Source organism: Mirounga leonina, unplaced genomic scaffold, assembly GCF_011800145.1.
Source record: "Mirounga leonina isolate KUSES-001 unplaced genomic scaffold, KU_Mleo_1.0 Mir_174, whole genome shotgun sequence".
In the NCBI taxonomy this organism is placed as follows: domain Eukaryota; kingdom Metazoa; phylum Chordata; class Mammalia; order Carnivora; family Phocidae; genus Mirounga; species Mirounga leonina.
This window is the reverse complement of record NW_023270451.1, coordinates 55,520,069-55,547,592: the sequence shown is the minus strand read 5'-3', so window position 1 is coordinate 55,547,592 and position 27,524 is coordinate 55,520,069. Positions and strand designations below refer to the sequence as shown.

The 27,524-nt window shown below is 36.3% G+C and overlaps 1 protein-coding gene and 1 long non-coding RNA gene across 2 annotated transcripts in view; one reads left to right on the top strand and one right to left on the bottom strand.

The window, feature by feature from the left end:
* Nucleotides 1-26,448, top strand: part of PPP1R3A (protein phosphatase 1 regulatory subunit 3A) — a 46,082-nt gene extending 19,634 nt beyond the window's left edge. The window contains exons 2-4 of the mRNA XM_035020959.1: nt 21,218-21,276; nt 21,389-21,513; nt 23,427-26,448. Coding sequence (XP_034876850.1) covers nt 21,218-21,276; nt 21,389-21,513; nt 23,427-25,823 — 2,581 coding nt within the window. The 3' untranslated portion in view covers nt 25,824-26,448. The remainder of the gene's footprint in view (nt 1-21,217; nt 21,277-21,388; nt 21,514-23,426) is intronic.
* On the bottom strand, nt 945-27,283 carry LOC118020999. Its single transcript, XR_004682073.1, has 4 exons — nt 27,164-27,283; nt 20,130-20,275; nt 3,397-3,516; nt 945-1,028 (listed from the first exon to the last, which is right to left on the bottom strand). It is a non-coding gene; the product is annotated as an uncharacterized LOC118020999 (long non-coding RNA).
* Between the last annotated feature and the right edge of the window lie 241 nt (nt 27,284-27,524).

The window sequence follows — 27,524 nt, the reverse complement described above, 5'->3', positions numbered from 1 at the left end:
CTGCACGATTCTGAAAATATACTAAATATGCTAAAAATTATTGTATTGTACACTTAAAGTGGGTGAATTTTATGGCGTATATATTATAATTCGATAAAGCTGTTAGCTTTAAAAAATGTTACTGATTTTGTATGGAGATATGAATTTTATGATAAATAGACTTCTGTAGACCTACTGCAGAGTTGAGGGCTAATGGAAATTAGAAATAGAGTCTGTTTCTCCTGAAGTTTAGCAGAGAAGGTATTGTGTTTTAGACAACGTTAGAATAATAGAGTGGCAAGAAAATGAATATAGGTAGTATATAAAGTCCCACATGAAAGGGTATATTAAAACATAGTTTCTATACATGAAATCTGGATAAGTTTCAAAGGATGCCTGAGTACCTCTCCATGAATGCTGTAGCTAATTCTGTTGTAGGAATAAAGAATATGTTTGATTCCCTCATTATGGTATATTAATTTATAGATGGAACAACTTTCACTCAATAACATTTTTCTTATTGTTTCAATAGGAAATGTGGATTTTAACTTTGTCTTTGTGCAGAGTGCAAAATGCCAACATAATAATAACAGCTAATACTTATTGATTGCTTGCTGTATGCCAGACATTGAGTGGTTTAAATCCATTTCTTCATTTAATGTATTACATTGGTATGAATACTTACTCTTCCTACTTGGTTTAATTAAACTTTTTTTTCTTGTGTCTTCTTTCTTGGGCTTTTCTCAGCTCTCTTTTTCTTTCCCTTCCCACCTTCAGTATAAATGATAGTATTAATGTTTCAGAGTCTCATTTCTTAAAAACAACCACTTTGTTCACATTGCCCTGACTTTAGCCAAAAACCAATTTGACATTGGAGAAATATATCAAATCAGATTTTATGCTGAATTTTTACTGATTTATTCAAAATGTTCAAGGGGTTTGTATATGTGGACCTGCAATAAATCCCAGAAAGGTGGGCTGAAGGGGAGGAGGTCTTTGAATGTGAAGTGGTAGATTCCACAGGAGTACGGCATCTTTTGTGAAGAGATCTGCAACAGAGGATGGAAAAAAGAAAACAGTTCACAAAAGGTGTGGGTAAAGGGTGGCAAAGAAGACATGTAATGCAAAATGAGGACATTTGTGAGGGATGCCTCAATGCATTGCATTAATAATTTGCATATTAAGAAGTCATGAGTCTTCACGTTAATGAATCCCTAACTAGTCTCTGACACAATAGACTGAACCGTCCCTGGAGGAGTCATTATGGCCTATCATGTCAATGAGCCGCATATTAATGACTCTCTTACATGCTCATCAACAGGTAGCCTAATAGGCTCCCATTGAGTTCTTTTTCATTTGCTTTTTAAATGTATCCTCTTTTCCCTTCCTTTTGTAATACTATTGTGAAGAATTGACAAAAAGGTGCATTAAGATGATTTTAATGTGTGACGTAAGTTCACAAAAGCATTAAATTCAGAAATAATGCTTTAAGTCTTACTCCTCTGCCTAGAAAACTTCTCAAATGCAGTTAAACACAAATCCAGTTGGATAATAGGGTTCTTATTTGGATTTTAACATAAACCATCCAACCCAATTTACCATATTTCTCTTTTCCCTGATATATCAATTCATGCTGTGATTAGCGTAAGTAGAATAGCTAGTTTGGAAGTATGTTTGTGAAATTGAATTGCTTGAACATGGAAATGAATTAGAACAGATTTCATATCATAAACACTCATTAAAACCAAAGCAGTAGCTGATAGTATAAAAAATTAAAAATAAAGAGGAAATAGCAGACATATATTAATTTCATAGCAATAAAGAAATGAGCTAAAAAATTACTTTATAACTTTTAAATTTAACAATTCAAGGTAGTCGCAGGAAGGCACAATTTTAACTTTTCTAACTTGCTTTGGCAAGTTGGTCCCAATTACTCTATTTAAGATATCTGGTGCTTTTTTACAAACATAAAATCTATGATCTCCTATAAAAAATACTGAAGAATTGTTCTTCCAGTATTTCTACTGAATTACACACCATCTCGCCTGATTTACTTTCCAGATGAAGGAAAGAGTATTGACACATGCTTGAGATCCTTTGTCAGGAGACAGGAATCGGTAGAACTGGGGGAAAAAGTTGGAGAAGTTTCTTAGCACTTTGTTCCCCATAAAAAAAAAAAATAACAAATGAACAACCACTTGTAAACATTGCTATTTTGAGAAAATTGAGGGCAAAGATGCTCAGATGAGCAGCTACAGGTTGGTACTCTGACCTCATACCTGTCACCCTCCATTTGGCAACAATTCCTTCTGAGAGGTGCCACTTCTTGAATGATTTGATTTCAAAGTCTGGAAGTCTCATGCTCCTTTGTGTTGACTCTGCCTCCTAACCCTTCCAAACATACACTGGATATACCAATTTACATTTTAAATTACTTTTTCTTAAAACAGTTTCAAAACAATAAGTAACAGAAATGCTAAAGAGCTTGTATGTCAAAGCTCAGTATTTAACAAACCAAATAGCTTAGCAATACTTACACGTAGATTCCACAAAGAAAGCGTGTTTAATCAGAGTTTCTGTAATTTCAATTAGCTGGCTCAGTAGTCATGACTCTGTGATAGTGACTTTTTACACAACCACAGATAAATCAACATCGTTATGAAAAAAAGAATGCCTGCAACTTAGTATCCTTAGGGAAAAAATACACACGACAATACTCTGATAATTTTTGGAAGACGGAGATGGTATAAAACTCTTAGTCGCTTTGCAGGGGAACTCTGGAGAATAAGGATGTCCAACTTTGGAAGTAGCAGGACTCTCAGCTGAACAATCACTCGTTTCTTGTCACCCACCTACTCCATGGGTGACAATTACTTCCTTTAAGAACTCAAGTAAAATAAGGCCTTTGGGCCAATAAGTTTAAGAACTTTTTCTGATATCCCTCTGATGTGTATTCTTTAGTTTTTCCAGTACTCATTGCTTAAAAACAATCACATTTCTCTCTCAATGGAATATAACTGGCAGGTTGTGGCAGAGTCATTCCTTGAGCCAGGTTTACCTATAAGTCTTCTTTACTTAAAATTCATGGATTCTGCTTATAATTCTATCTCCTCCCAAAGCAACCTACAATTTTTGGTTCACACATGGACCTCCAAGAGGCTACTTAATTCTTCACTAGATGCTCACAATGTAGTACCTCTTGAGAAAATACACATTGCCACAAAATGCACATGTTGCCCAGATTCAATCACAGAACTAAATCTAAACAGTCTTTTTTTTTTTGTCCTGATTCCTGTGAGGTGAGGTGAGCAGAAAAAATAGCACCCAGCACTTTGACATGGCAAGGCAGATTTGAATGGGCAATCCTTAGTAGGCAACCAAGTTATGAAATGAAGAAACTTTGGAAAAGAAACTTACCAAAGGATTCTTCAACAAAGGTATGTTTTTCAGTTATTGAAATTTCCTGTATTGAGAAGGCATAGTACAATTGTTTTCAGTACGTTCTCAAGATCAAGCACCGAGGCAATGGGCAATGCTCTAATTGAGAAATAGAAATAGAAAAGATTTTTAAGAATGTAGTAAATCAGCTTTATGGAAAACAGGAAAATGACTCAATAAAACCATCTGGTCCCTAATGTCGTGGCATGTGCTTAGTTTCTTGAATGCTTGAGCTGTTCACTAGAGTTTATTCAAGGGTCTTGTGGTTTGCCATGGTTTATGATTACATTTTATAAGTAATAAATGAGCCTATATGATAGGTATTATCCAATACATTTGTTTATCCAACCAGTTGTGATATATGTAATGTTCTGTTATTTGAAAAGTTTTACAAGAACATAAGTAAAATGATGTGGAAGTAAATGATTCTGTAATCTTTACTACAAATAATATAAGATTAGCTCACAAACTGTGCAGGTAGGATTTCTATCAATTTGAACTGATAATGCTGACCATAAGATTTTTACCAAGAGTTTATTTTTGACTGTGTTGAAATTTTGAGTTAGCAGCTATTTCTACTGATTCTGCTAGCATTTTTATTTTTTTAATAGTTTAAGAAATTTCCAAATAAAACATTTCAAAATTATATTCATAAATACTCCTATTAGTTATATAAATATAGAACTCTAAAACTGGAAGGCATGTTATTTAATAGCAAAACTGAGAAGAGCAAGTTCATTCCAATTTGAGCAATAAAAGGGTTGATGGGTAGTGGCTGCCTGGCTGTGTGGAGAAGGTTCATTGAGTTGAATCTGGTCTCAGCAAGGAAATCCCTTGATCTGTTATCAGTCCTTGCCATGGGTGCTAGAGAGAGAGGCCAGCATGAGGGTATTGTATTTGATATCCCTAATCTAATCCAGAGCCTTTACTTCAAAGATAAGGAATGTGATGCCCACAAAAACCATATTCCTTACCATATTAGTTATTAGTCTCCAGATTCAGGATTGAAGGGAATATAAAGCCATTTAAAAATGTTGATGTTTTCTCTTTGAGATTATTTCTTGCTTCTTTCAATCCCTGTTAATAATGCAGAGCTGTCTTCATTTTATTGTGCTTTCTTTATCATCAAGGAACTGAATATAATTTGTCTTTTCAATCTAAATTCCTTCTGCATCATGCCTTTAAATCTTTTTTCCTTAGATACTTCCGCTCACAATTAGAAATTTATCTCTTTAATTCTCTGTCTTTTGATCAAATATTTCACTGCTGTTTTCAGTTTTACTCCGGATCAAGAGAAGACTACTGGTATTGTAACACCAAAGGGACAGATATTAAGCTCTAGTAGTTAATGTATTTTCAACATTACCTCTCGTTAAGTACAAGCTTTTGCTTTCCCCCATCCGCCAATTCAGAAGTGGCTAAAAAAAAAGTCAGAATACTAGAAAGTGAATTTTTAGGAAAATATCACCATAAAATTATGAAAATAAATAGTATACAATATGTAATTATTATCCCAGGAAAGCCTTTTCAGTATTTCTAGGAGTAGCCATTTGTCAGTGCCAATGCCAATGTTGATGTACTCTTTTTAAGTGTCTTAAAAAAAAATCTCAAAGAGGTGCCTATTTTTTCTAATTTAAAAGCTCTCCATTTATTTTCCTTTCTTTCTTTAAGGGAGGAGGATAGAGGAAACAAAATAAGACCAAAGAGGACAGGCTGAACTGCTTGAGGAGTTCAACATTTATGCATTTTTTAGCTGTTTCTCTGAGTGAAAGGTGGTGCCCAAGAATTCCAAGTATGGTGTTCTCTGAGCAATGCCGAGCATCTTGCAGCAGTGTTAAGGAGACACAAATACAAGTCATGACCACTTTGGAAATGATCCTTTTTTATGCCAACTTTTTTATTGCTCTTGGAACAGAGTTACACTTTTGCTGCCTGCAACCCAATCCTGACATTTACCCGGACTGGTTGGGTAATTCCATCACATCAGACTCGGATTGTGTGGAACAGGTCTCTGAGAGGTTTTACTCATATTTTAAGAGACATATGAGCTTTTTAGCACAATGGCATTATAGGACCTTAGGAAAATCATATCATTACTTATACAAAAACGACTACATTTCAACAGTGTTAAAATTAACTCCAAAAGCAGAAGTGTCACATATGCAGAAACTGCAGTAATGTGGTAATATTAACATGGTGCCTAAATCTCGACACTGAATAAAGAAGAAAGTGTGGATTAACATTCCCGTGCACACTGTATTTGGAGAGGACACTTTTCAATAAAAGGTTACTTTTACTGAAGATCTAGTGATTTTTCTTTGGAGGATGGTCCTCTGAGAAGGGCATTGTAAAAACAACTAAGCAAGTATGCTATCATGGGTTACAAATTTTACTCTTGAAAGTAGCTTGTGAATTAAAGGTATGAGAGAATATAGGGTAAACATTAAAAACTACAGATAACTCCAAGTGAAAGGAAAGGCATGGCACTTGGGTACCATAGTAGCGTAGAATGTGTTTACCACACATCACTAATAACAATAATAATAATAACAATAGTGATAATAACGATAAATTTATTAAACACTTCCATGTATTGAGAACTGTGCTAAATAATTGCCCTGTATAAGGAAGAGGCAATATTTTGGAGTAAACTGAGGCATAGAGAGGTTGAGTATCATGTCCGAGGTCACGTGGCTATTATATTTCATATGGATCATTATTGATCATTATTGATTGGAAACCATTAATTTCTTTATATATTCAAAACATATTTATTATCTACTTGAGGCCATCACACAAAATTTCAATGTTATGTCCCATTTCTTTGAAGTGGGGGAAAATTTAAATTGTAAAGATGATGCAAGCCTTTGTGCAATGATATTATAAGAGAGAAAAAAAACAATAAAATCTGGGCATTTTTCATTCAATAAACACTAATTTTCACTTCCCATTTGGTCAAAAGCCCAAAGACCTTCTAAGCCTAACACATTTCCTCAATGAAACTCATTGCTTTCCTTCACCCTTGTTTCACCTCCTGAATTCTCTATTTCAGGTGATGCTAGTTCCATCCTTTTAAATTCTCAAACTAGAAACCTCTGCATTAGCCTTTATTTCTCTCCACTCTTAAGTGTTTTCTAAATAGTAGGAAAGCATGTGACAAAGTCATAGCAAACTAACAAGGAGTAGGGGAACCAGGTTTGGGACCAGGAGGGCCAACTAAAGCAGAGAAATGACTCTCCCCACTGCCTATCATTGAGGGAAGGGGCAGTCTGCATAGCTAGACTCAATGGACTCAGTGCACTGAGATACATCACATCTTTATTGGGTTTACAAATCTGGCCTCACATCAAAATCATCTTGGGAGTTTCTCAGCTCTATCATTCTCCATTCCCTTCCCACCTCCATGTGCAGGTCTATTAATTTAAAACTTAGAGAGATCTGATCTGGTGCTTCTGATATGAAAGGCGATTTGGGGAACTGTTGTTATATCAAGAGTTATAGTATCCATGGGAGAAGGGAGGGACAGGTAGCAGGGCTCCTGAACAACGGAGATGCAAGTTCCTTTATGAGCTTGATCTCTAGTTCCTTAGAGATTCATCTAGATAGAATGCCCAGATCTAGCAGAACTAGTAGGTACTACTTACAGGCTGGCTAATAACTACTTAGAATGTTATGGCCCAGGTGAACAGTGTGGATGGGAAGGCATTTTATTTTTCCCCAGTGAAGGACTAGAATAAAAGCCAGGAACCTAAGCATAACTTGTGGGTCCCCTGTCCAAGCATGTGAGATTAGGGAAGAAGGTGCTTCTCATGGGTACCTCAGAAGCAGATCACCCAGCCCATAAGAGATCAGAAACCACACTGCAGATTAATTCAACACCTTCCTGACTTGTAGTGCAGGGGCCCCAGTTAACTTCCAGATTTAATTCTTCCTTGCTTAGGTCTTAGGAGGGAAAACAGTAGATTTCTAAATCTCATGAATGCAACCAACGTCAGGCAGAGAGTCATTTTTAAAATCTATCTACAGGGAATTGATCAACAAATCATATTTTTGCCACATCAAAAGTTGTAACTCAAATTTGATTCCTCTCCTCTTTCCTTGCTGTCACCTTTAACCCTCATCATATTTGTGCCTGAAATATTGTAGTCTTCTCGTGGCTAGTCTACCTGCCCCACTGTGGCTCATTCAGGTTCTCCTTAGAGAAGTCCCTAAATGTACCTCCAGAGATTGGTTCTAAAATGGACATCTGATCATGTCTCTCTCCCATTGAACTCCCTTTCCCTACCACCCCCTGCAGTGGTTAAAAAGTGCATAAAGAATTCAGCCCCACTCTGCTTGGCATGCTAAGCCCTTTAAAACCTACTCAAAAACAAACTGATGATTACCAGAGGGGAGGTGGGCTGAGGGATGGGTTAAATAGGTGATGGGGATTAAGGAGGGCACTTGTGACGAGCACCAGATGTTGTAAGTGTTGAATCACTAAATTGTACACCTGAAATTAATATTACACTGTATGTTAACTGACTGGAATTTAAATAAAAACTTACTAAAAAAAAAACACCACCACCAAAACCTATTCAAACTAACTCTAGTTCTGTTCCTCGGCATTCTTTCCCCCCAATACAATTTGAACCGTCTGAACATTTCATTGTTTCTGAATGTGTCTCTGTCTTTTGTGCTTTCTTACCCTAAAATCTTTTACCACTTGTTATTGCCTCTGTCTGGAATGACCATACCATTCTTCTCTAATTGCCAAACTCTTACTTTCCTCAATAACTCAGTGACTCAAAATATTACTTCCTTTGTAAAAAATTCCATGATTTCCCCACAGAGTACCCTCCTTGTTTCTGTCCTCCCTTTTTTTCTTAGAGAATATGTTTCATATTCCATAATGTATTATAATACTTATCACTTATTACAGTGATTATAATAATTGCCTGTTGATGTGTCTATTTCCATCCTTACATTTTAGCTTCCTAAAAGTAAGACGTTATGATATCCCAGTGTTTATTATTAAGTTATGAGAGTGGGTGATCAAAATATCTTCTAGAAGAATGAATGACCTTTCTTATGATTAAATAATACAAAAGGCTATATTATATGATTTAAGATGCACTGGAAATAAACTTTCTCCACAAAATACATATCTTTTTGACTTTTTAATTTCTAAGTTTATAAGATTTTAAAATGTTGTTTAATTATTTGATGTCATAATTAAAAACATTGTCCTGAGCTTTGGAAGGGGTGAAACTTTAAGCATTAAAAGACAAAGAGGTAAAGAGAAGGGAAGAGTAGAAAGGATGTTGTGCATTTATTCAACAGCCACTAGTATGGGTCAGGCACTGTTTTAGCCCCTGGGAATACAAAGAAATAAGAAACTTCCTTGCTTAAAAGAGCTCAGGTAACATGAAAGGGAGACCCGAAATAATCAATAATGCTTTTCATTTCTATGACAATTGTGTAGTTCTGGGCCCTATCATCAACCATCAGGTGCTTTGTTTTTTTTTTTTAAAGATTTTATTTATTTATTTGAGAGAGAGAGAATGAGAGACAGAGAGCATGAGAAGGAGGAGGGTCAGAGGGAGAAGCAGACTCCCCGCCGAGCAGGGAGCCCGATGTGGGACTCGATCGCGGGACTCCAGGATCATGACCTGAGCCGAAGGCAGTTGCTTAACCAACTGAGCCACCCAGGTGCCCAGGTGCTTTGTTTTTATCCTCAATTCTTCTAAAGTTGTTTTAATTATACTCTTTAGATGTAACTGGTCGTATGACTGGCACTTTGAATTTCAGCGTGGGATTTTATCTAAAGACATCCTCTAATCTAAGCCAGAGAGTAAGCCATTTGTCTTAATAAATTATCTGAAATTAGAATTTAACTAGATATTTTAAATAATGTAATAAGCACCTGCAAAACTACCACTCAAAACAACAACCAAATTCTAATCACTTCCTTTCCTCATCCCTTACCCCAACTTGCCCCACCTGACGTAACCATAATCTTTAAAATCAAGCTTTCTTGTTTATATAACTTTTTAGTATATTCTGTTTTCCTTGATAATATATATATATTATCCTTGATATATATATATATATATATATTCAAATTATTTTAGTAGTTTTTAGCTTATAAAAAGAACATCCTCTGATGTAATGTTTTGGAACTATTCATTTAATGCGATGTTACTAAGATTTATCCATATTGTTGTATGTCTCTGTGGTTTATTAATTTTGAATGCTATGTAATATTTCTTTTTATGATATGCCATAGTTCTGTGTGTCTCTTCTGTTGGTGGGCATTTAGATCGTTTCAAGTTTGTGTACTTGATAGCAATTTTTATCAATTAAATGGATATTAAAATAATATCTCCTTGTGGTTTTGATTTACATTTCTCTGTTCTCTGACAATACTGCCTATCCTTTTATGTGCTTACTGGCTATATGAAGTTTCTCTTCAGTGAAATGTCTGTCCCTCTCCCTTGAGTCTATGAAAATGTTCTTGCTTTCTTATTGATTTTCTTATATATTATTGATGCTTTTTTTGTGTTGATTTTATGTAACACATGCATTCTATCCTAGTTTGTAATTTATATTTTTCTCTTATAAATCTGTCTTTTAATGAACAAGTTTTAAATTTCAATATAGTTAAACTGACAATCTTTTTTTTATAGCCACTTTTTTTCTTCTTATTTAAGAAAACATTTCCAACTCTGAAGTCTGTAAGATATTCACACGTTTTTTCTATTAAGAATTTCAAGGTTTTGGGATGCCTGGGTGGCACAGTAGGTCGAGTGTCCAACTCTTGGTTTTGGCTCAGGTCATAATCTTAGGGTAGTGAGATTGAGCCCCCCCGTTTGGCTCCATGCTCAGTGTGGAGTCGCTTGATGATTTCTCTCCTTTTTCATCTGCCCCTCCTCCCGCTCGTGCTCTCTTTCTCTCTAAAATAAAGAAAGAATTGATACTAAGCGTAATTCTGATAACTAGGTCAGTGACAATTGCAACTTAATTCCATCAAAGTAAAACCTGTTAAACAGATACCAGAAGTATACAGGAGTAAAAATAAACCTCTACTGGTCAATTTAATCAAACTGGTTGTATAAATCTCACATTTCAACAGAACACTGGCAAAAAAGAATATTCTGGTTTTATATACTTAAATCAGATGCTAGATTTTTTTTCTTTTCTTTTCTTTTTTTTTAAAGATTTTATTTCATTTATTTGACAGAGAGAGACACAGCAAGAGAGGGAACACAAGCAGGGGGTAGTGAGAGAGGGAGAAGCAGGCTTCCCGCAGAGCAGGGAGCCTGATGTGAGGCTCAATCCCAGGACCCCGGGATCATGACCTGAGCCGAAGGCAGACGCTTAATGACTGAGCCCCCCAGGTGCCCCTAGATTTTTTTTCTGAATTAAGGAAATATTTTGTTATAGAGGATACATAGATTTCTAATTTTATCTGAACTTCTGGGTTCATTAGACATTAGTTGCATTACTGCCAATGTTTTTGTTGGTTCTAATTAAGTATGATTTAGTATATTGCTTAAGCTATTCATAGAGACAGATTTAAATCTTAGATTTTGTTGTTGTTGTTGTTTAAAACATTTTCAAAAGAATAAATGACTTTAAAATTCAAATTGTTTACATTTCAGCATTCCTTAGTGGAACATTTCTGGGTTATTTTCCAAATGTGGTAATAGTAAATTTAAGTTTCAAGGGTAAATTTCTTGAACAGTTTTACTTATATTTGTTCATTATACCTATTTTGGAAAGCAGACTTTTCATGAGCATGCACAATGTTTACAGAAAGAGGTTTATCTAGTTTAGAGCATGCTATAATAAAAGCTGTGTTTTGGGAAAATTACATCATGAGTTCACTTACTATTTTTTCATATAGAATTACAGAAATACAGAATACAATTAAATCATCTAGATTCTTTTTATATTTTGCATAAGTATGATTCCAGATGGCTAAATTATTTTAGGATACTATTAGTCTAACAAGCAGAAATAAAAGCAATACGAACACTTCTGCTGTATATGGGTCCTGCTGGAGAAGTTAATGTAAGGTCATAAACATTGGTCTTACACAGTATTGGCCACAAATGTTAAAATAAAAATGCATGTATATATTTGAAAAATAAAATAAAATAAAATAAAATAAAAAATAAATCTTTTTAAAAAAAGAATTTCAAGATTTTTGACATTTCAGATATTAATCCATCTGGAGTTCATTTCTGAATATATGTTGTGCTGATTTCATCTTTTCTCATAGAAGCAGCCATTTTCCCTATCTTCATTTTTGAACAATCCCTTATTACCTACTATATGATATACCATGTTTGTAATATACCCAAGTTCTAGATATGTGCAAATCTGTCACTATGCTCTCAATCCCTGTCTGTCCATCTCCATACCACCATAACTGTCTTAAAAAACTAAAACTTCATATGATCTCTTGAAATCAGGTAGAGCAGGTTTCTCCTCACAGTTACTTCTCAAAAATATTTTATCTACCTTCAGTCCTTTAGTCTTCTCTTTAAGATCCTATTTTCAAATTTTGTAAAAAAAAAAAAAAAAACCTGTTGTGGATTTTTATTTATTTGAGAGAGAGAGATAGAGAGAGGGAGAGAGAGCAAGCAAGAGAGCCCAAGCAGGAGGAGAGGCAGAGGGAGAGGGAGAAGCAGGCTCCTGATTTGGGGCTCGATCCCAGGACCCCAAGATCATGACCTGAGCCAAAGGCAGATGCTTAACTGACTGAGCCACCCAGGAGCCCCAAAAACTGTTGTGGGACTTTGATTAGAATTGGATTGAATCAATTTGGGAGAGAATTAATAATTTAATATATCTTCTTCCTATCTATGAACATGGTATGTATCTCAATTTTTCTAGGTTTTTAGTATTTCTTTTTTTTTAAATTTTTTTATTGTTATGTTAATCCCCATACATTACATCATTAGTTTTAGATGAAGTGTTCCATGATTCATTGTTTGTGCATAACACCCAGTGCTCCATGCAGAACGTGCCCTCTTTAATACCCATCACCAGGCTAACCCATCCTCCCCCCTCCCCTCCAGAACCCTCAGTTTGTTTTTCAGAGTCCATCGTCTCTCATGGTTTGTCTACCCCTCTGATTTCCAACCTTCATTCTTCCCCTCCTGCTATCTTCTTCTTTTTTTTTCTTAACATATATTGCATTATTTGTTTCAGAGGTACAGATCTGAGATTCAACAGTCTTGCACAATTCACAGCGCTTACCAGAGCACATACCCTCCGAAGTGTCTATCACCCAGTCAGCCCATCCCTCCCATCCCACCCCCCACTCCAGCAACCCTCAGTTTGTTTCCTGAGATTAAGAATTCCTCATATCAGTGAGGTCATATGATACATGTCTTTCTCTGATTGACTTATTTCGCTCAGCATAATACCTTCCACTTCCATCCACATCATTGCAAATGGCAAGAGCTCATTCCTTTTGATGGCTGCATAATATTCCATTGTATATATATACCACATCTTCTTTATCCATTCATCTGTCGATGGACATCTTGGCTCTTTCCACAGTTTGGCTATTGTGGACATTGCTGCTTTAAACATCGGGGTGCATGTACCCCTTCGGATCCCTACACTTGTATCTTTGGGGTAAATACCCAGTAGTGCAGTTGCTGGATCATATGGTAGCTCTATTTTCAACTTTTTGAGGAACCTCCATACTGTTTTCCAGAGTGGCTGCACCAGCTTGCATTCCCACCAACAGTGTAGGAGGGTTCCCCTTTCTCTGCATCCCCGCCAACATCTGTCATTTCCTGACTTGTTAATTTTAGCCATTCTGACTGGTGTGAGGTGGTATCTCATTGAGGTTTTGATTTGGATTTCCCTGATGCCAAGTGATGTTGAGCACTTTTTCATGTGTCTGTTGGCCATTTGGATGTCTTCTTTGGGAAAATGTCTGTTCATGTCTTCTGCCCATTTCTTGGTTGGATTCTTGGTTCTTTGGGTGTTGAGTTTGATAAGTTCTTTATAGATTTTGGATACTAGCCCTTTATCTGATATGTCATTTGCAAATATCTTCTCCCATTCTGTCGGTTGTCTTTTGGTTTTGTTGACTGTTTCTTTTGCTATGCAAAAGCTTTTTATCTTGATGAAGTCCCAATAGTTCATTTTTGCCCTTGCTTCCCTTGCCTTTGGCGATGTTTCTAGGAAGAAGTTGCTGCAGCTGAGGTCGAAGAGGTGCTGCCTGTGTTCTCCTTTAGGATGTTGATGGACTCCTGTCTCACATTGAGGTCTTTCAACCATTTGGAGTCTATTTTTGTGTGTGGTGTAAGGAAATGGTCCAGTTTCATTCTTCTGCATGTGGCTATCCAGTTTTCCCAACACCATTTGTTGAAGAGACTGTCTTTTTTCCACTGGACATTCTTTCCTGCTTTGTCAAAGATGAGTTGACCATAGAGTTGAGGGTCCATTTCTGGGCTCTCTATTCTGTTCCATTGATCTATGTGCCTGTTTTTGGGACAGTACCATACTGTCTTGATGATGACAGCTTTGTAATAGAGCTGGAAGTCCGGAATTGTGATGCCGCCGGCTTTGCTTTTCTTTTTCAACATTCCTCTGGCTATGCGGGGTCTTTTCTGGTTCCATACAAATTTTAGGATTATTTGTTCCATTTCTTTGAAAAAAGTGGATGATATTTTGATAAGGATTGCATTGAATGTGTAGATTGCTCTAGGTAGCATTGACATCTTCACAATATTTGTTCTTCCAATCCATGAGCATGGAACATTTTTCCATTTCTTTGTGTCTTCCTCAATTTCTTTCATGAGTATTTTAAAGTTTTCTGAGTACAGATCCTTTGCCTCTTTGGTTAGATTTATTCCTAGGTATCTTATGGTTTTGGGTGCAATTGTAAATGGGATCAACTCCTTAATTTCTCTTTCTTCTGTCTTGTTGTTGTGGTATAGGAATGCCACTGATTTCTGTGCATTGATTTTATATCCTGCCACTTTACTGAATTTCTTTATGAGTTCTAGCAGTTTTGGGGTGGAGTCTTTGGGGTTTTCCATATAAAGTATCATATCGTCTGCAAAGAGTGAGAGTTTGACTTCTTCTTTGCCGATTTGGATGCCTTTGATTTCTTTTTGTTGTCTGATTGCTGTGGCTAGGACTTCTAATACTATGTTGAATAGCAGTGGTGATAGTGGACATCCCTGCCGTGTTCCTGACCTTAGGGGGAAAGCTCTCAGTTTTCCCCATTGATATTCGCTGTAGGTTTTTCATAGATCGCTTTTATGATATTGAGGTATGTACCCTCCATGCCTATACTCTGAAGAGTTTTGATCAAGAAAGGATGCTGTACTTTGTCATATGCTTTTTCTGCATCTATTGAGAGGATCATATGGTTCTTGTTCTTTCTTTTGTTAATGTATTGTATCACGTTGATTTATTTGTGGATGTTGAACCAACCTTGCAGCCCAGGGATAAATCCCACTTGGTCATGGTGAATAATCCTTTAATGTACTGTTGGATCCTATTGGCTAGTAATTTGGTGAGAATTTTTGCATCCATGTTCATCAGGGATATTGGTCTGTAATTCTCCTTTTTGATGGGGTCTTTGTCTGGTTTTGGGATCAAGGTAATGCTGGCCTCATAAAATGAGTTTGGAAGTTTTCCTTCCATTTCTATTTTTTGGAACAGTTTCAGAAGAATAGGTATTCATTCTTCTTGAAATGTTTGGTAGAATTCCCCTGGGAAGCCATCTGGCCCTGGGCTTTTGTTTGTTGGGAGATTTTTGATGACTGCTTCAATTTCCTAAGTGGTTATAGGTCTGTTCAGGTTTTCTATTTCTTCCTGGTTCAGTTTTGGTAGTTGATACAGGAATGCCTCTAGGCATTGCCTCTAGGCAATGCCTCTAGGAATGCCTCCATTTCTTCCAGGTTATCTAATTTGCTGGCATAGAGTTGCTCATAATATGTTCTTATAATTGTATTTCTTTGGTGTTGGTTGTGATCTCTCCTCTTTCATTTATGATTTTGTTGATTTGGGTCATTTCTCTTTTCTTTTTGATAAGTCTGGCCAGGGGTTTATCAATCTTATTAATTTTTTCAAAGAACAAGCTCCATTTTTGTTGATATGTTCTACTGTTCTTTTAGTTTCTATTTCATTGATTTCTGCTCTGATCTTTATTATTTCTCTTCTCCTGCTGGGTTTAGGCTTTATTTGCTGTTCTTTCTCCAACTTCTTTAGGTGTAGGGTTAGGTTGTGTACTTGAGACCTTTCTTGTTTCTTGAGAAAGGCTTGTATTGCTATATACTTTCCTCTTAGGACTGCCTTTGCTGCATCCCAAAGATTTTGAACAGTTGTGTTTTCATTTTCATTGGTTTCCATGTATTTTTTAAATTCTTCTTTAATTTCCTGGTTGACCCATTCGTTCTTTAGTAGGATGCTCTTTAGCTTCCATGTATTTGAGTTCTTTCCGACTTTCCTCTTGTGATTGAGTTCTAGTTTCAAAGCATTGTGGTCTGAAAATAGGCAGGGAATGATCCCAATCTTTTGGTACTGGTTGAGACCTGATTTATGACCTAGCATGTGATTGATCCTGGAGAATGTTCCATGGGCACTAGAGAAGAATGTGTATTCCATTGCTTTGGGATGGAATGTTCTGAATGTGTCTGTGAAGTCCATTTGATCCAGTATGTCATTTAAAGCCTTTATTTCCTTGTTGATCTTTTGCTTAGACAATCTGTCCATTTCAGTGAGGGGGGTGTTAAAGTCCCCCACTATTATTGTACTGCTGTCAATGTGTTTCTTTGCTTTTGTTATTAATTGCCTTATATAATTGGCTGCTCCCATGTTAGGGGCATAGATATTTACAATTGTTAGATCTTCTTGTTGGATAGACCCTTTAAGTAGGATATAGTGTCCTTCCTCATCTCTTATTACAGTCTTTGGTTTAAAATCTAATTTGTCTGATATAAGGATTGCCACCCCAGCTTTCTTTTGGTGTCCATTAGCATGGTAAATGGTTTTCCACCCCCTCACTTTCAATCTGGGGGTGTCTTTGGGTCTAAAATGAGTCTCTTGCAGACAGCATATCGATGGGTCTTGTTTTTTAATCCAATCTGATAGCCTGTGTCTTTTGATTGGGGCATTTAGCCCATTTACATTCAGAGTAACTATTGAAAGATAGGAATTTAGTGCCATTATATTGCCTGTAAGGTGAATGTTACTGTATATTGTCTGTGTTCCTTTCTCTTCTATGTTGCTTTTAGGGTCTCTCTTTGCTTAGAGGACCCCTTTCAAGATTTCTTGTAGGGCTGGTTTTGTGTTTGCAAATTCCTTTAGTTTTTGTTTGTCCTGGAAGCTTTTTATCTCTCCTTCTATTTCAATGACAGCCTAGCTGGATATAGTAGTCTTGGCTGCATATTTTTCCCATTTAGTGCTCTGAATATATCCTGCCAGTCCTTTCTGGCCTGCCAGGTCTCTGTGGATAGGTCTGTTGCCAATCTAATGTTTCTACCATTGTAGGTTACAGATCTCTTCTCCCAAGCTGCTTTCAGGATTTTCTCTTTGTCTCTGAGACTTGTAAGTTTTACTATTAGATGTCGGGGTGTTGACCTATTTTTATTGATTTTGAGAGGGGTTCTCTGTGCCTCCTGGATTTTGATCCCTGTTTCCTTCCCCAAATTAGGGAAGTTCTCTGCTATAATTTGCTCCATTATACCTTCTGCCCCTCTCTCTCTTTCTTCTTCTTCTGGGATCCCAATTATTCTAATGTTGTTTCATCTTCCGGTATCACTTATCTCTCGAATTCTGCCCTCGTGATCCAGTAGTTGTTTATCTCTCTTTTTCTCAGCTTCTTTATTTTCCATCATTTGGTCTTCTATATCACTGATTCTCTCTTCTGCCTCATTTATCCTAGCAGTTAGTGCCCCCATTTTTGATTGCACCTCATTAGGTATAACCAAGCCTTTTTGATTTCGACTTGGTTGGATTTTAGTTCTTTTACTTCTCCAGAAAGCGTTTCTCTAATAACTTCCATGTTTTCTTCAAGCCCAGCTAGTATCTTTAAAGTGATGATTCTGAACTCTAGATCTGACATCGTACTAATGTCCGTATTGAGTAGGTCCCTGGCAGTTGGTACTACCTCTTGTTCTTTTTGTTGAGGTGATTTTTTCCATCTTGTCATTTTGTCCAGAGGAGAATAGATTAATGAGAGAACAAAATGCTAACAGGGTAACAAGGTCCCCAGAAAATATACTCTAAACAAATCAGAAAAGACCTGAAGCAGTGGGAAAAGAAAGGGAAAGAGAGAAAAAGGGAAAAAGAAAAAGAAAAAGATAAAGATAAAAACAAACAAAAACAGAACAAAACAAAAAAAAACAGTATATGATCAAATATGATGAGGCTGGTATATAGATTAGTGCCACACACTAGATTTTGGGTGTATTTTGGTCTGTTAGAAGAAAGTGCCTCCCAAAATTTTAAAGAAAGAAAAACATATATGTACAAAAATAAGGGTTGATATGATGAAGGGATGGAATATGACTGTAAAGATGGAAATTATAAAAAATTTTATATAAGGAATTGATAAGAAGTTATTTGAAAAAAGAAAGAAGAGGATTTAAAAAAAAAAGAAAAAGGAGAGAATGTGATCAGGCGGGGGAGTAGAAAAAAACCATACACTAGAGATTTAGGGTATATTTTGATCTGTTAGAAGAAACTATCTCAAAATTTTAAAGAGAGAACAACTTATATATATATATGCCAAAAATATGGGTAACTACTATGAAGGGATAGAATATGACTCTAAAAATGAAAAATAAAAATGTTTTTTTAAAAAAGGGATTGATAAGATGTTGGTTGAAAAAGGGAAAAAGAAAAATTCAAAAAAAAAAAAGTAAAAAAAAAATTACCTTTGAAAGACTACAGAATCATGGTAAAAAAGCCATGGATTCTATGTGCAGTATTCCCCTAGTGCTGGAGTTCTGCTGTTCTCATTGATCGGTAAACTTGGTCTTGGCTGGCTGTTCTGGCGGATCTTCTGGGGGAGGGGTCTGTTGCTGTGGTTCCCAAATGTCTTTGCCAGAGGCGGAATTGCCCCGCCCTTGCCCGGTCCAGGCTAAGTAATCTGCTCGGGTTTGCTCTCCGGAGCTTTTGTTCCCTGCAAGCTTTCCATTTGGCTTTGGAGGAGGAGAGTGAAAATGGCGGCCTCCCAATCTCCGCCCCGGAGGAGCCAAGAACTCGGGGCCCCACTCCTCAGTGAGCCCCAGAGAAAAGCCATCAGTCACTCCTGTCTCCCCGGTGTCTGGCCTCACTCCATGCTCACCCGGCCTGTGACTGCACGTTTCTTTCTCTGACACCCAACCCCGTGTGGAGTCTCCAAGCCCCGCAGATCCCTGTGGTGCACTCCCGTGCCTCTCCTCCCGGGGGAAGAAGGTGAGTCTCCCCAGATCTGCTGCTTGTTGGGTCCCTGCTGGAGGAGCAGTGGCCCGACTGGGCTGCGGATCACAGTTTATGGCAACCCCGAGCTGAGAGCCCATGCCTCGGTTCTGTCTCTGCAGCCGGCTTCCCCGCTCCGATACCTGGGAGCTCTGCCGCACTCAGGCACCCCCGGTCTTTCTGTGACCCCGAGGGTCCTGAGACCACACTGTCCCATGAGGGTTCCACCCCCCACTTAGCCACCAGAGTGACGTCCCTCAGCAGAGCAGACTTTTAAAAGTTCCGATTTTGTGCTCCGTGGTTCTATCACTTGCCAGAAGCGGCCGACGGAGGCCCCTCCCCCGCCATCTATCCTCCCGAATATCGCCTCGGATTCACTTCTCCACACGTCCTACCTTCCAGAAAGTGGTCGCTTTTCTGTTCAGAGAGTTGTTGCTATTCTTTTCTTCGATCTCCTGTTGAGTTTGTAGGTGTTCAGAATGGTTTGATCCCTATCCAGCTGAATTCCTGAGACCAGACAAAATCCAGGTCTCCTACTCCTCCGCCATCTTGTTCTGCCCCCCGGTTTTTAGTATTTCTTTATACAACTTTATTGTTTTCCTTGTAGGAATCATACACATCTTCTATTATTTTTCTTCATAGATATTTGGTATAATATTTAAATTTCATGTATTTCAGCTTCTCTTTCTTGTATTTATCCCTGAATCTAAGATTTCTCTCCTATATTTATGTATTTACATGTTTTATAAGACACCAATATAATAATACAGTTTAGTACCTAATTTTTTGTCCCCCAAATTAGTTAAAAGCAGATTTATTTCCTTTTGATGCAATAATTTTTTAAAAATTGAAGTATCTTAGAGAATTAAGTTAGAAAAATGATTGATAGCATTTTGGTTAGTCAAAAACAGAAGGCTTAAATGGCTATGGTTTTCCTTCTACAAATGAGATTTTCAACACTGTTATGCAGGTAAAGAGGAAGCAGGAACAACTAAATGATGTTTAATGGTTTATATATTTTTAAGCTCCTATATATCATGTATTTGGAGAAGGAAAAATGCACCAACTTGCAGTTAGATTCCACAAAAATAAATCTTTGCATAGTTATTGGCCTCATTAAACAATACAGATTTATAGATTCCATATCAATTATGTAAATACTGTATTTTTCCAATGATATTTTATGTATGTAGAAACATTATTTTCTTTCATGGACCCACTGGAAAATACCAAATATTTTTGGTAAAGTTAAATTAAACATATAAATATTAACAAAACTGAATTACCTTCTTGTGTAGTCCAGATGGAAGAATTTGCTAGTTTTCTCATGATTTGTTGAAAAAAGATGGGCTTTCCTGGGATTTGTATCAACATTATCCATGCAATGAAGAGTAGACTCCATTACACAACTTTATCAGCAATTGCCAACTCTCTAGATGCATTTTATTGGAGAAAAAAAGTCATTATAAGAAAATTCAGCCGAGACAATACAAGAAAATGTGGACACTGGGCCAATCATTTCTGATAGATTGACTTGTGACATAACTATACACAAAGTGAGCTTTTTCACTAACATTTTTCTTGCTGAGTCTCATGGACAAATCTAAAGTCTAATGATGCCACACATAAACCTACAAGTAGAGTACATTTGAAAGAAAAATATATTTATCTTCCTTAATCACTATGCAGAAAATTATCATAAAGGAAGTATAACCCAAATCATTTTAAAGAAAGAAAACACATGCTTTCATATGAGCAATCTGAAGTCTTGGTTGTAAAATTAGCCCATGGTAATACACACATAAAGTCTTTGAACTGAGTATAAATTTAGCTGCCTTTCAGTTTTTAGTAAGTTTGTTTATTTCTCCTTTCTTGGAGAGAGAGAGTTAATGTTATATCCACCCAACTGAAAGAATTTTGAATAAAATGGAACACACAAAAAATTAATAATTGGAACGTTAAAAAGCAATTTCCACGACCACAAATGGACTGTCAGTTCATAAAACTTTATCATTTAAACCAACAGAAAAATGTTCTCACTTGAAAAGACTAAATTCATGAATAATGGACTAATCAACATTTACATATATTTTTACTTTGGTTATGTAAGTTTTAAATATAGGCAACACAATCTTATTTAGAAATATGGCATTGTGGAAATTATTTAAAAATTTTTCTACTACTAGTAATTTACTATTGAATTATTCTAAGAGATCAATTTTATTTAAAAAGCATACCAAGTAATGCAAGAAAATATGAAAGGTTATATAATATTTATTTGACTTGTTATTTGTTTGAATTTTCCCCTGTACAAAAATACTTAGAAGAAGTAGTCTCAGAAAACATTTATAACATTTTGTTTTAAATTTGACAGTAAAGAAGAATCATTAGTAACATCAGGCGAGAATAACTTTGAGAATTCAAAGATTACAGGTAATATTTTTATTTGATTTTTTCAATTTAATTTTTAAACAAAATCTGTGTCTTTTGTTAAAGCCTACAATGATAACAATCTTACACAGACACAATTGTATTAACTTTGCAGATACCTATATCCCAACAATTGTTTGTTCTCATGAGGACAAGGCAGCCTTGGAAACCAGTAATCGAAATGTAAAAGATGTAAACAGGGAACATGATGAACATAATGAAAAAGAATTAGAGTTGATGGTAAGTGTTCTGGTTGCCACGGTATTACAGACGATGAATCCATTTATGCTTCAAAGATGCTGCAATGCCTGCCTTTCAATAGTTTCAACTAATATAATTTGCAAATGTGAAAGCACGCCTATTCTGTCCTTGCATCTCTAGCTTGATCAACAAGGCACTTTGATTTCAGTATGTTGCTTCTGGTCTCTGCAGTGGTAAATTAATGACATTCATTTCTTATCTCTTCACCAGCGGCTCTGAGTAATAGTTTGTAGGAATTATAGAAGAGGTAGCACTATCCTGATGTGCATTTCTAATCTTTGTGACAAGTGTACACTTAGCATAAACTCGTCTGTAAAATGAGAGGGCTGGGCTAGATGGTTGTTAGAGTCTGTCCAGCTTTTCAAGTCTGATTCTTGCATTTAGCAGCATTTTTTTAAAACTTACTTCCATCTTTGTGAGAATCTCACAGTTCTATATCATTGGAAAGTATTAAATTACCGAATGAGGAGAAAATAGCCTGTGCTATATTTTTTAAACAGGAAACAAATTCAGTACTGTACAATTTAGTATTAAATTTGTTATCATAAATTTCACACTTGGTGAACATTCAATCTATTTGGAATTTTTGGGGGGATGGTTTAGATAGCATTTTTATCACAAAGGAAGAAATGGGAGTAAATGAGTCACATAATGCAATTTATCCTTTACTGTGTTTGGCTGGAGCTCATATCATTAGGATACATGGATTCATAATCATCGAAGATTAAAATGACATTTCCTCTTCAAGTGTCAGTGCTGAAACAGAAAAGAAATAGAGCTCATCTCTTTCCCCACGTTTTCCACCTTTTCTATAGTGATATGGAAGCTGCATCACTAAAGTATGCAATTTACTTTGCTCCAACTTTAAGAAACTACAAAGTTGTCACCCATTGTGAGAATTCTCACCAGCTGAAAGTTAACATCACCATTTTTTTTCAAACCACAGAATATAATGAAAGGGCCCTGAAAAATCACATGCTTCACCAATACACCTCATTACAATGAGCAGGCTCAAATATAAAAGTTTGTTTAGAAGTTACTGAGATTGTACATCCAATAAATGAACAGGGAGCTGTAATTTAGATGCTAATTTGCTCCATGCTGACGTTAATGCATAAAACAATGAAGCTCTATAATAGATGGAAATACAACCAAATCTGTGGAACCCACAGGCATTGGCTTACAAGACAGCTGTGCAGTTGACAAGTAACATGAGCCTTATGTGAGAAGAAGGGGAAAACGTAAGATTTGCATATAATTATTGAGATCATGCAAATGTCAGTTATAAGGAGAAAAAAAAAAAAACCACAGGCATCTCACTGTTAAATCCTGACAGTTGGCATCACTGAAGAGCTCAAATACATTTGAGTACCAGTTGGCAGAGGGTCATTAAAACAGAATTTGCAGACATTAACTCCCTCACTTTTCTTTGAGTGACGTTTTGCTATTAATAGTTTGCAGAGGCTTTGCAGAAAACATATTAATAAGAGAAACTGTAATAGGGGCACCTATAGCAAGTGTAAATGCAGCAAGGGGCACCCAGGAAGCTGCTCTCTAATTGATTAGCATGGAGCTATCAATGTGTATAACCTAAGTGAGGAGAAAGTGCAATGACAAGCAAGAATAGTTGAATAATACAATGTGATATTTGGAAACTGGGAAGGAGAGTGATTAATTTTGGTCCCCTTTCTTATTAATCTCATTCCCAAGTCATAGCCTAAAAGGATCCCCCCAAAACATCCGGCTTTCAGAATTTATACAAAATCCACAAACGAAATGAATCAAGGAAATCTACCAGTTAACTGCTAGCCCCACTAATGAAATCTAATTCATTTTGTATATTTAAAATCATTTGATCATTATCTGTTTTGTTTTGTTTTTTATCCCTTAAGATAAATCAATGCTTAATAAGAAGTACTGCTTCCAGAGATGAAAAGAATACATTTGCAATAGATCCGGTCAATTTTCCAAATAAAGCTGAGGGGTTAGAGAAGAAGCAAATCCATGGTGAAGTACACCCTGACTTGTTTAAAAGGCCTTTGTCTCCAAGTTCATCAGCAGAAAGCTCCTTAAAGGGAGATTTTTACTGCAAAGAAGAATATTCCTCAGAAAATAAGTGTAGACATCAACCTTCAGAGGAAATTACTTCAGATATAGGAGAAATCAAGCCACCATTGGGAGATACTAGTAGTGATGAATTAGTGCAATTACACATTGGCAGCAAAGAAGTACTGGATAATAATGCTAATCCAGCAGAAGGGAGAGGCAGAGTGCAAATATCTAGTCCTTCTTCAGATCAACTAGTCGCAGACAACCTTAATAAAAAACATGAGGGAAGAGCTGAGAAAATTGAAATAAGAGATTGGGAATGTTTAAGAGGAGATTTCAATTTGGATTTGCGTTCAGAAGAATCAATGGAAAAAGGATCTTCTAAGAAAGATTATGGCAATGGTAAGACTGAGGAGGAGGAGCAAAGAATACATTTAGGTGTTAATGTAAAACAAAGCAAAAATTTTCATTCATTCTTACATGACCAAGAAAGGAAGATGGGCCAGTCTGAAATCAGTATGGAAGGAACAGAAACTAGCAACAGAGACCTAACTGTCCTGCTGAGTAAAGATACCACAATTCCCGACCAGGCAATCACAGCAGATATGTTTCATTCACCAAGGATAAGTCTAAGTTGGGAAAACGCTGTGTTAACAACTCCAGAGCATGATCTCTTGACTAGTGAAGGCACTACTTTTCGAGGGATGCCTGGTCAAGTTTGTTCACCAAGAAGTGGAAATGTTTTGAGGAATGATTGTCTTTTCCAAGTTGAAGAAGAAAAATCAGATTGGATTAATCCTGAGGATCAGAATAAGAATGCACAACAGAAACAAAGTTGGAATGTTCTAGAAAGTCAGAGAAAAGCAAGAGAGAGTAAGACATATAGAACAGAACAGAACAAGGAACAATCTGCTTGTGAAGACATGTGGGGAAAAAGAGATAATACAAGGAATTTGAAAGCTACTCCTACGGAAAAATTGTTTACCTGCCAAGAAACAGTGAGCTGTGAACTGTCTTCTCTAGCTGATCATGGTGTTACTGAGAAAGCAGAAGCAGGTACAGCTTATATAATTAAGACAACATCAGAAAGTGCTCTAGAAAGCATGTCTGCTAGAGAAAAAGCAATAATTGCTAAGCTACCTCAAGAGACAGCACGAAGTGACAGGCCCATCGAGGTAAAGGAAACAGCGTTTGATCCACATGAAGAGGGAAATGATGATTCACATTATACCCTTTGTCAACGAGATACAGGAGGTGTAATCTATGACAATGATTTTGAAAAGGAATCACGTTTAGGTATTTGTAATGTACATGTAGATGAAATGGAGAAAGAAGAAACCATATCTATGTACAATCCCGGGAAGACACATGACAGGAAGAAACGTGGCATTGGAAATATCACATCTGTAGAAGAATCCTTCCAGGTCATTACAGGCAATCAAAAAGCAGCCTCAGAACTGGATTTACATTTGGGAATGTTACCAAAAGACAAAAAAACATTTCCAGAAAATAGAGATGATAAACAGGTCCAAGAATTATCAAAGAAAACAGACAGAGATGCTATTATTCATTCTACTTTAAACTCAGACACTAACAGAGCTTCTCAGAATGTCTCTCACGTTTCCAATCACCATGCTAAAACCTCAGTGCCATCTCATGAACAGGCAATTGCTGTAGAGAATATAATTACTACCATGACTCTCCAATCTATTTCTACTAAATCAGAATATAATTGTAATCCAACAAGTGAAATCCAGGGTATTGAGAAGCACCCTCATCTTGGGTCTATACCTGAAGAAGTTTCCAAAAGTTCAGGAACAGAGACCTCAGGTAGTAGCAGAGAAAGATTTAAAAGCCAGATTTTTCAACAAGGAGAACACGGTGTGGAAAAATCTCTACAGCCAACGATTTTTGTCAGTGAAGCTATTGAGACCGTGGAAGAGGCCAGGCATGAAAATGAAGGATTAGCGTCTGGACAATCACTGGGCTCTTCAGGTGACAAGGAATCCAAGAGCTCTGCTTCTGCTAGTCTCCCTGCCCAGGAAGATCAAAGTGAAAGCAACCAATCTCTGCTTTCAAAATACACCAACTCTAAAGTACCGTATGTCCTTTTGTTTGTCATATTTCTTGTAACCATCTACCAGTATGACTTAATGATTGGCCTGGCATTCTATCTTTTTTCATTGTACTGGCTATCTTGGGAAGGCGGGAGACAAAAAGAGTCTGTCAAAAAGAAGTAACCTCACCACTATTATTATTTTCTCATAAAAGATAAGCTTTTTAGCCCCAAACGTTTGGATTGGTGAAAGAGATTACTCATTGTTCAAAGAGCCAGCGCCGTTTTTCTCTTGAAGGATCATTTAAAAAGGAATGCGTATGAAGTTTGCTCCTTCATATAAGTAATTATTCTATATAGGACCATTATGTTTGGATCATTAAATACCTATATGAATATGAGATCTGAAGCACGTCAAGTTGAAATTAGGTACAGCTGTTGCTCCTTAGCAGGCTATGAAGTTGCAATGCTTCACGTCTCTTCACTACTTAAAGTGCCATTTCTTGCATTCATTTCTTTTGCAGTAAAGCTTCATTTTTTTTTCCCTAGAGTATTTTTCCTTCTGCAGTTTTTAAAAAAATAGATAAAACATGAACAATGGCAGAGGACTTTTTTTTTTTGTCTTTTGGTATTGACCATGAAATTTGCATTTATCCCTATATCATTTACCAGCACATTTTGATGGATCAAATCTTTCAACTTTGATTTCATATTTTTAAGAACAACACCCATGTATATTGAAATGCATAAACTTAAAGAAAGACCTTGTTTGCTTGAATAATACTTTATACACAGATATCTTCTACCTCCCTTATATCTACAAAGTTAGAGCACTCATAAGCCAAATCTGACAAAGACTGAAAGAATTGGGAGATGATCTCTCAATCTACAAAATTTTGTGGGGGGCCTGTCTATAAGCAATGTTTTTCTCTTATAAGAAGAGAAAGTATAACACAGCTGAACAATTTTGATGTCAATTATTCAGTTGAAGTTTTAAAATTAAAAAGTCCACAAGCATTGCTTCAGAACGAATTTGTACCTATAAAGCATCAAATATTAAATAATAATAATAATTTAAAAAGTATTTCCAAACGAACTATTTTACTTGGTAGTATTTTTTGTCTTCAAACAAATTTTTATTTTTTGTTATAGGACAATGAATTATTTTCCAAGGTGCATATAGAGACGAAATAATCATTGGTGATTGTTATATAATCATCAGGTTGTTAGATGATAACTCAAGTTTTTAGTGGGCAAGTAAGTAGATATGGCAATCTACTCAGGGAGAAATGAATATCCAGTGTAGCAGTGACTTTAGCTACTGTTATTTTCTATGGCTAAGTATGTGAAAAAATGGAACTAATCATTTTGGTCACATAGTGGGAATGCAAAGATTTTTATATAAGATTTCAACAACCATTTATTAAATGATTGCTAGATGCAAAAATCCTGTGCTCTGGTCTATGGCACAGTACTTCCTTTGATACCGTGAATGGCTACTTTCCAGGGAGGAGGCATACGTACTTTTGATTTGGCCAGGAATATGGAAGAGAGTAACTGTGGGAGTCCATTTGGGTGATTTCTTTTTCATAGGAACTTCCTTCATAGAGTACGTAACATGATCTTCAGAGAGAAAAGAGCATCTATTTACCTGTAAAGGTAAATTCAATGAGTAAAACTTGCATATATCATCCCATACTTCTAAGAAACATGCATTTATGGGAATAAAAAATGAGAACAAAGCATTTAAACTGACTTTCATGTAGTAGTAAATGATTTCCCTAATCTTCATTAGGTACACAGCTATTTCCAAATCCCTAATTGTAGGCTTGTCTCAAGTCCCATTGAAATTGAATGCTTGACTTTAACTTTTTAGTTGAACAAA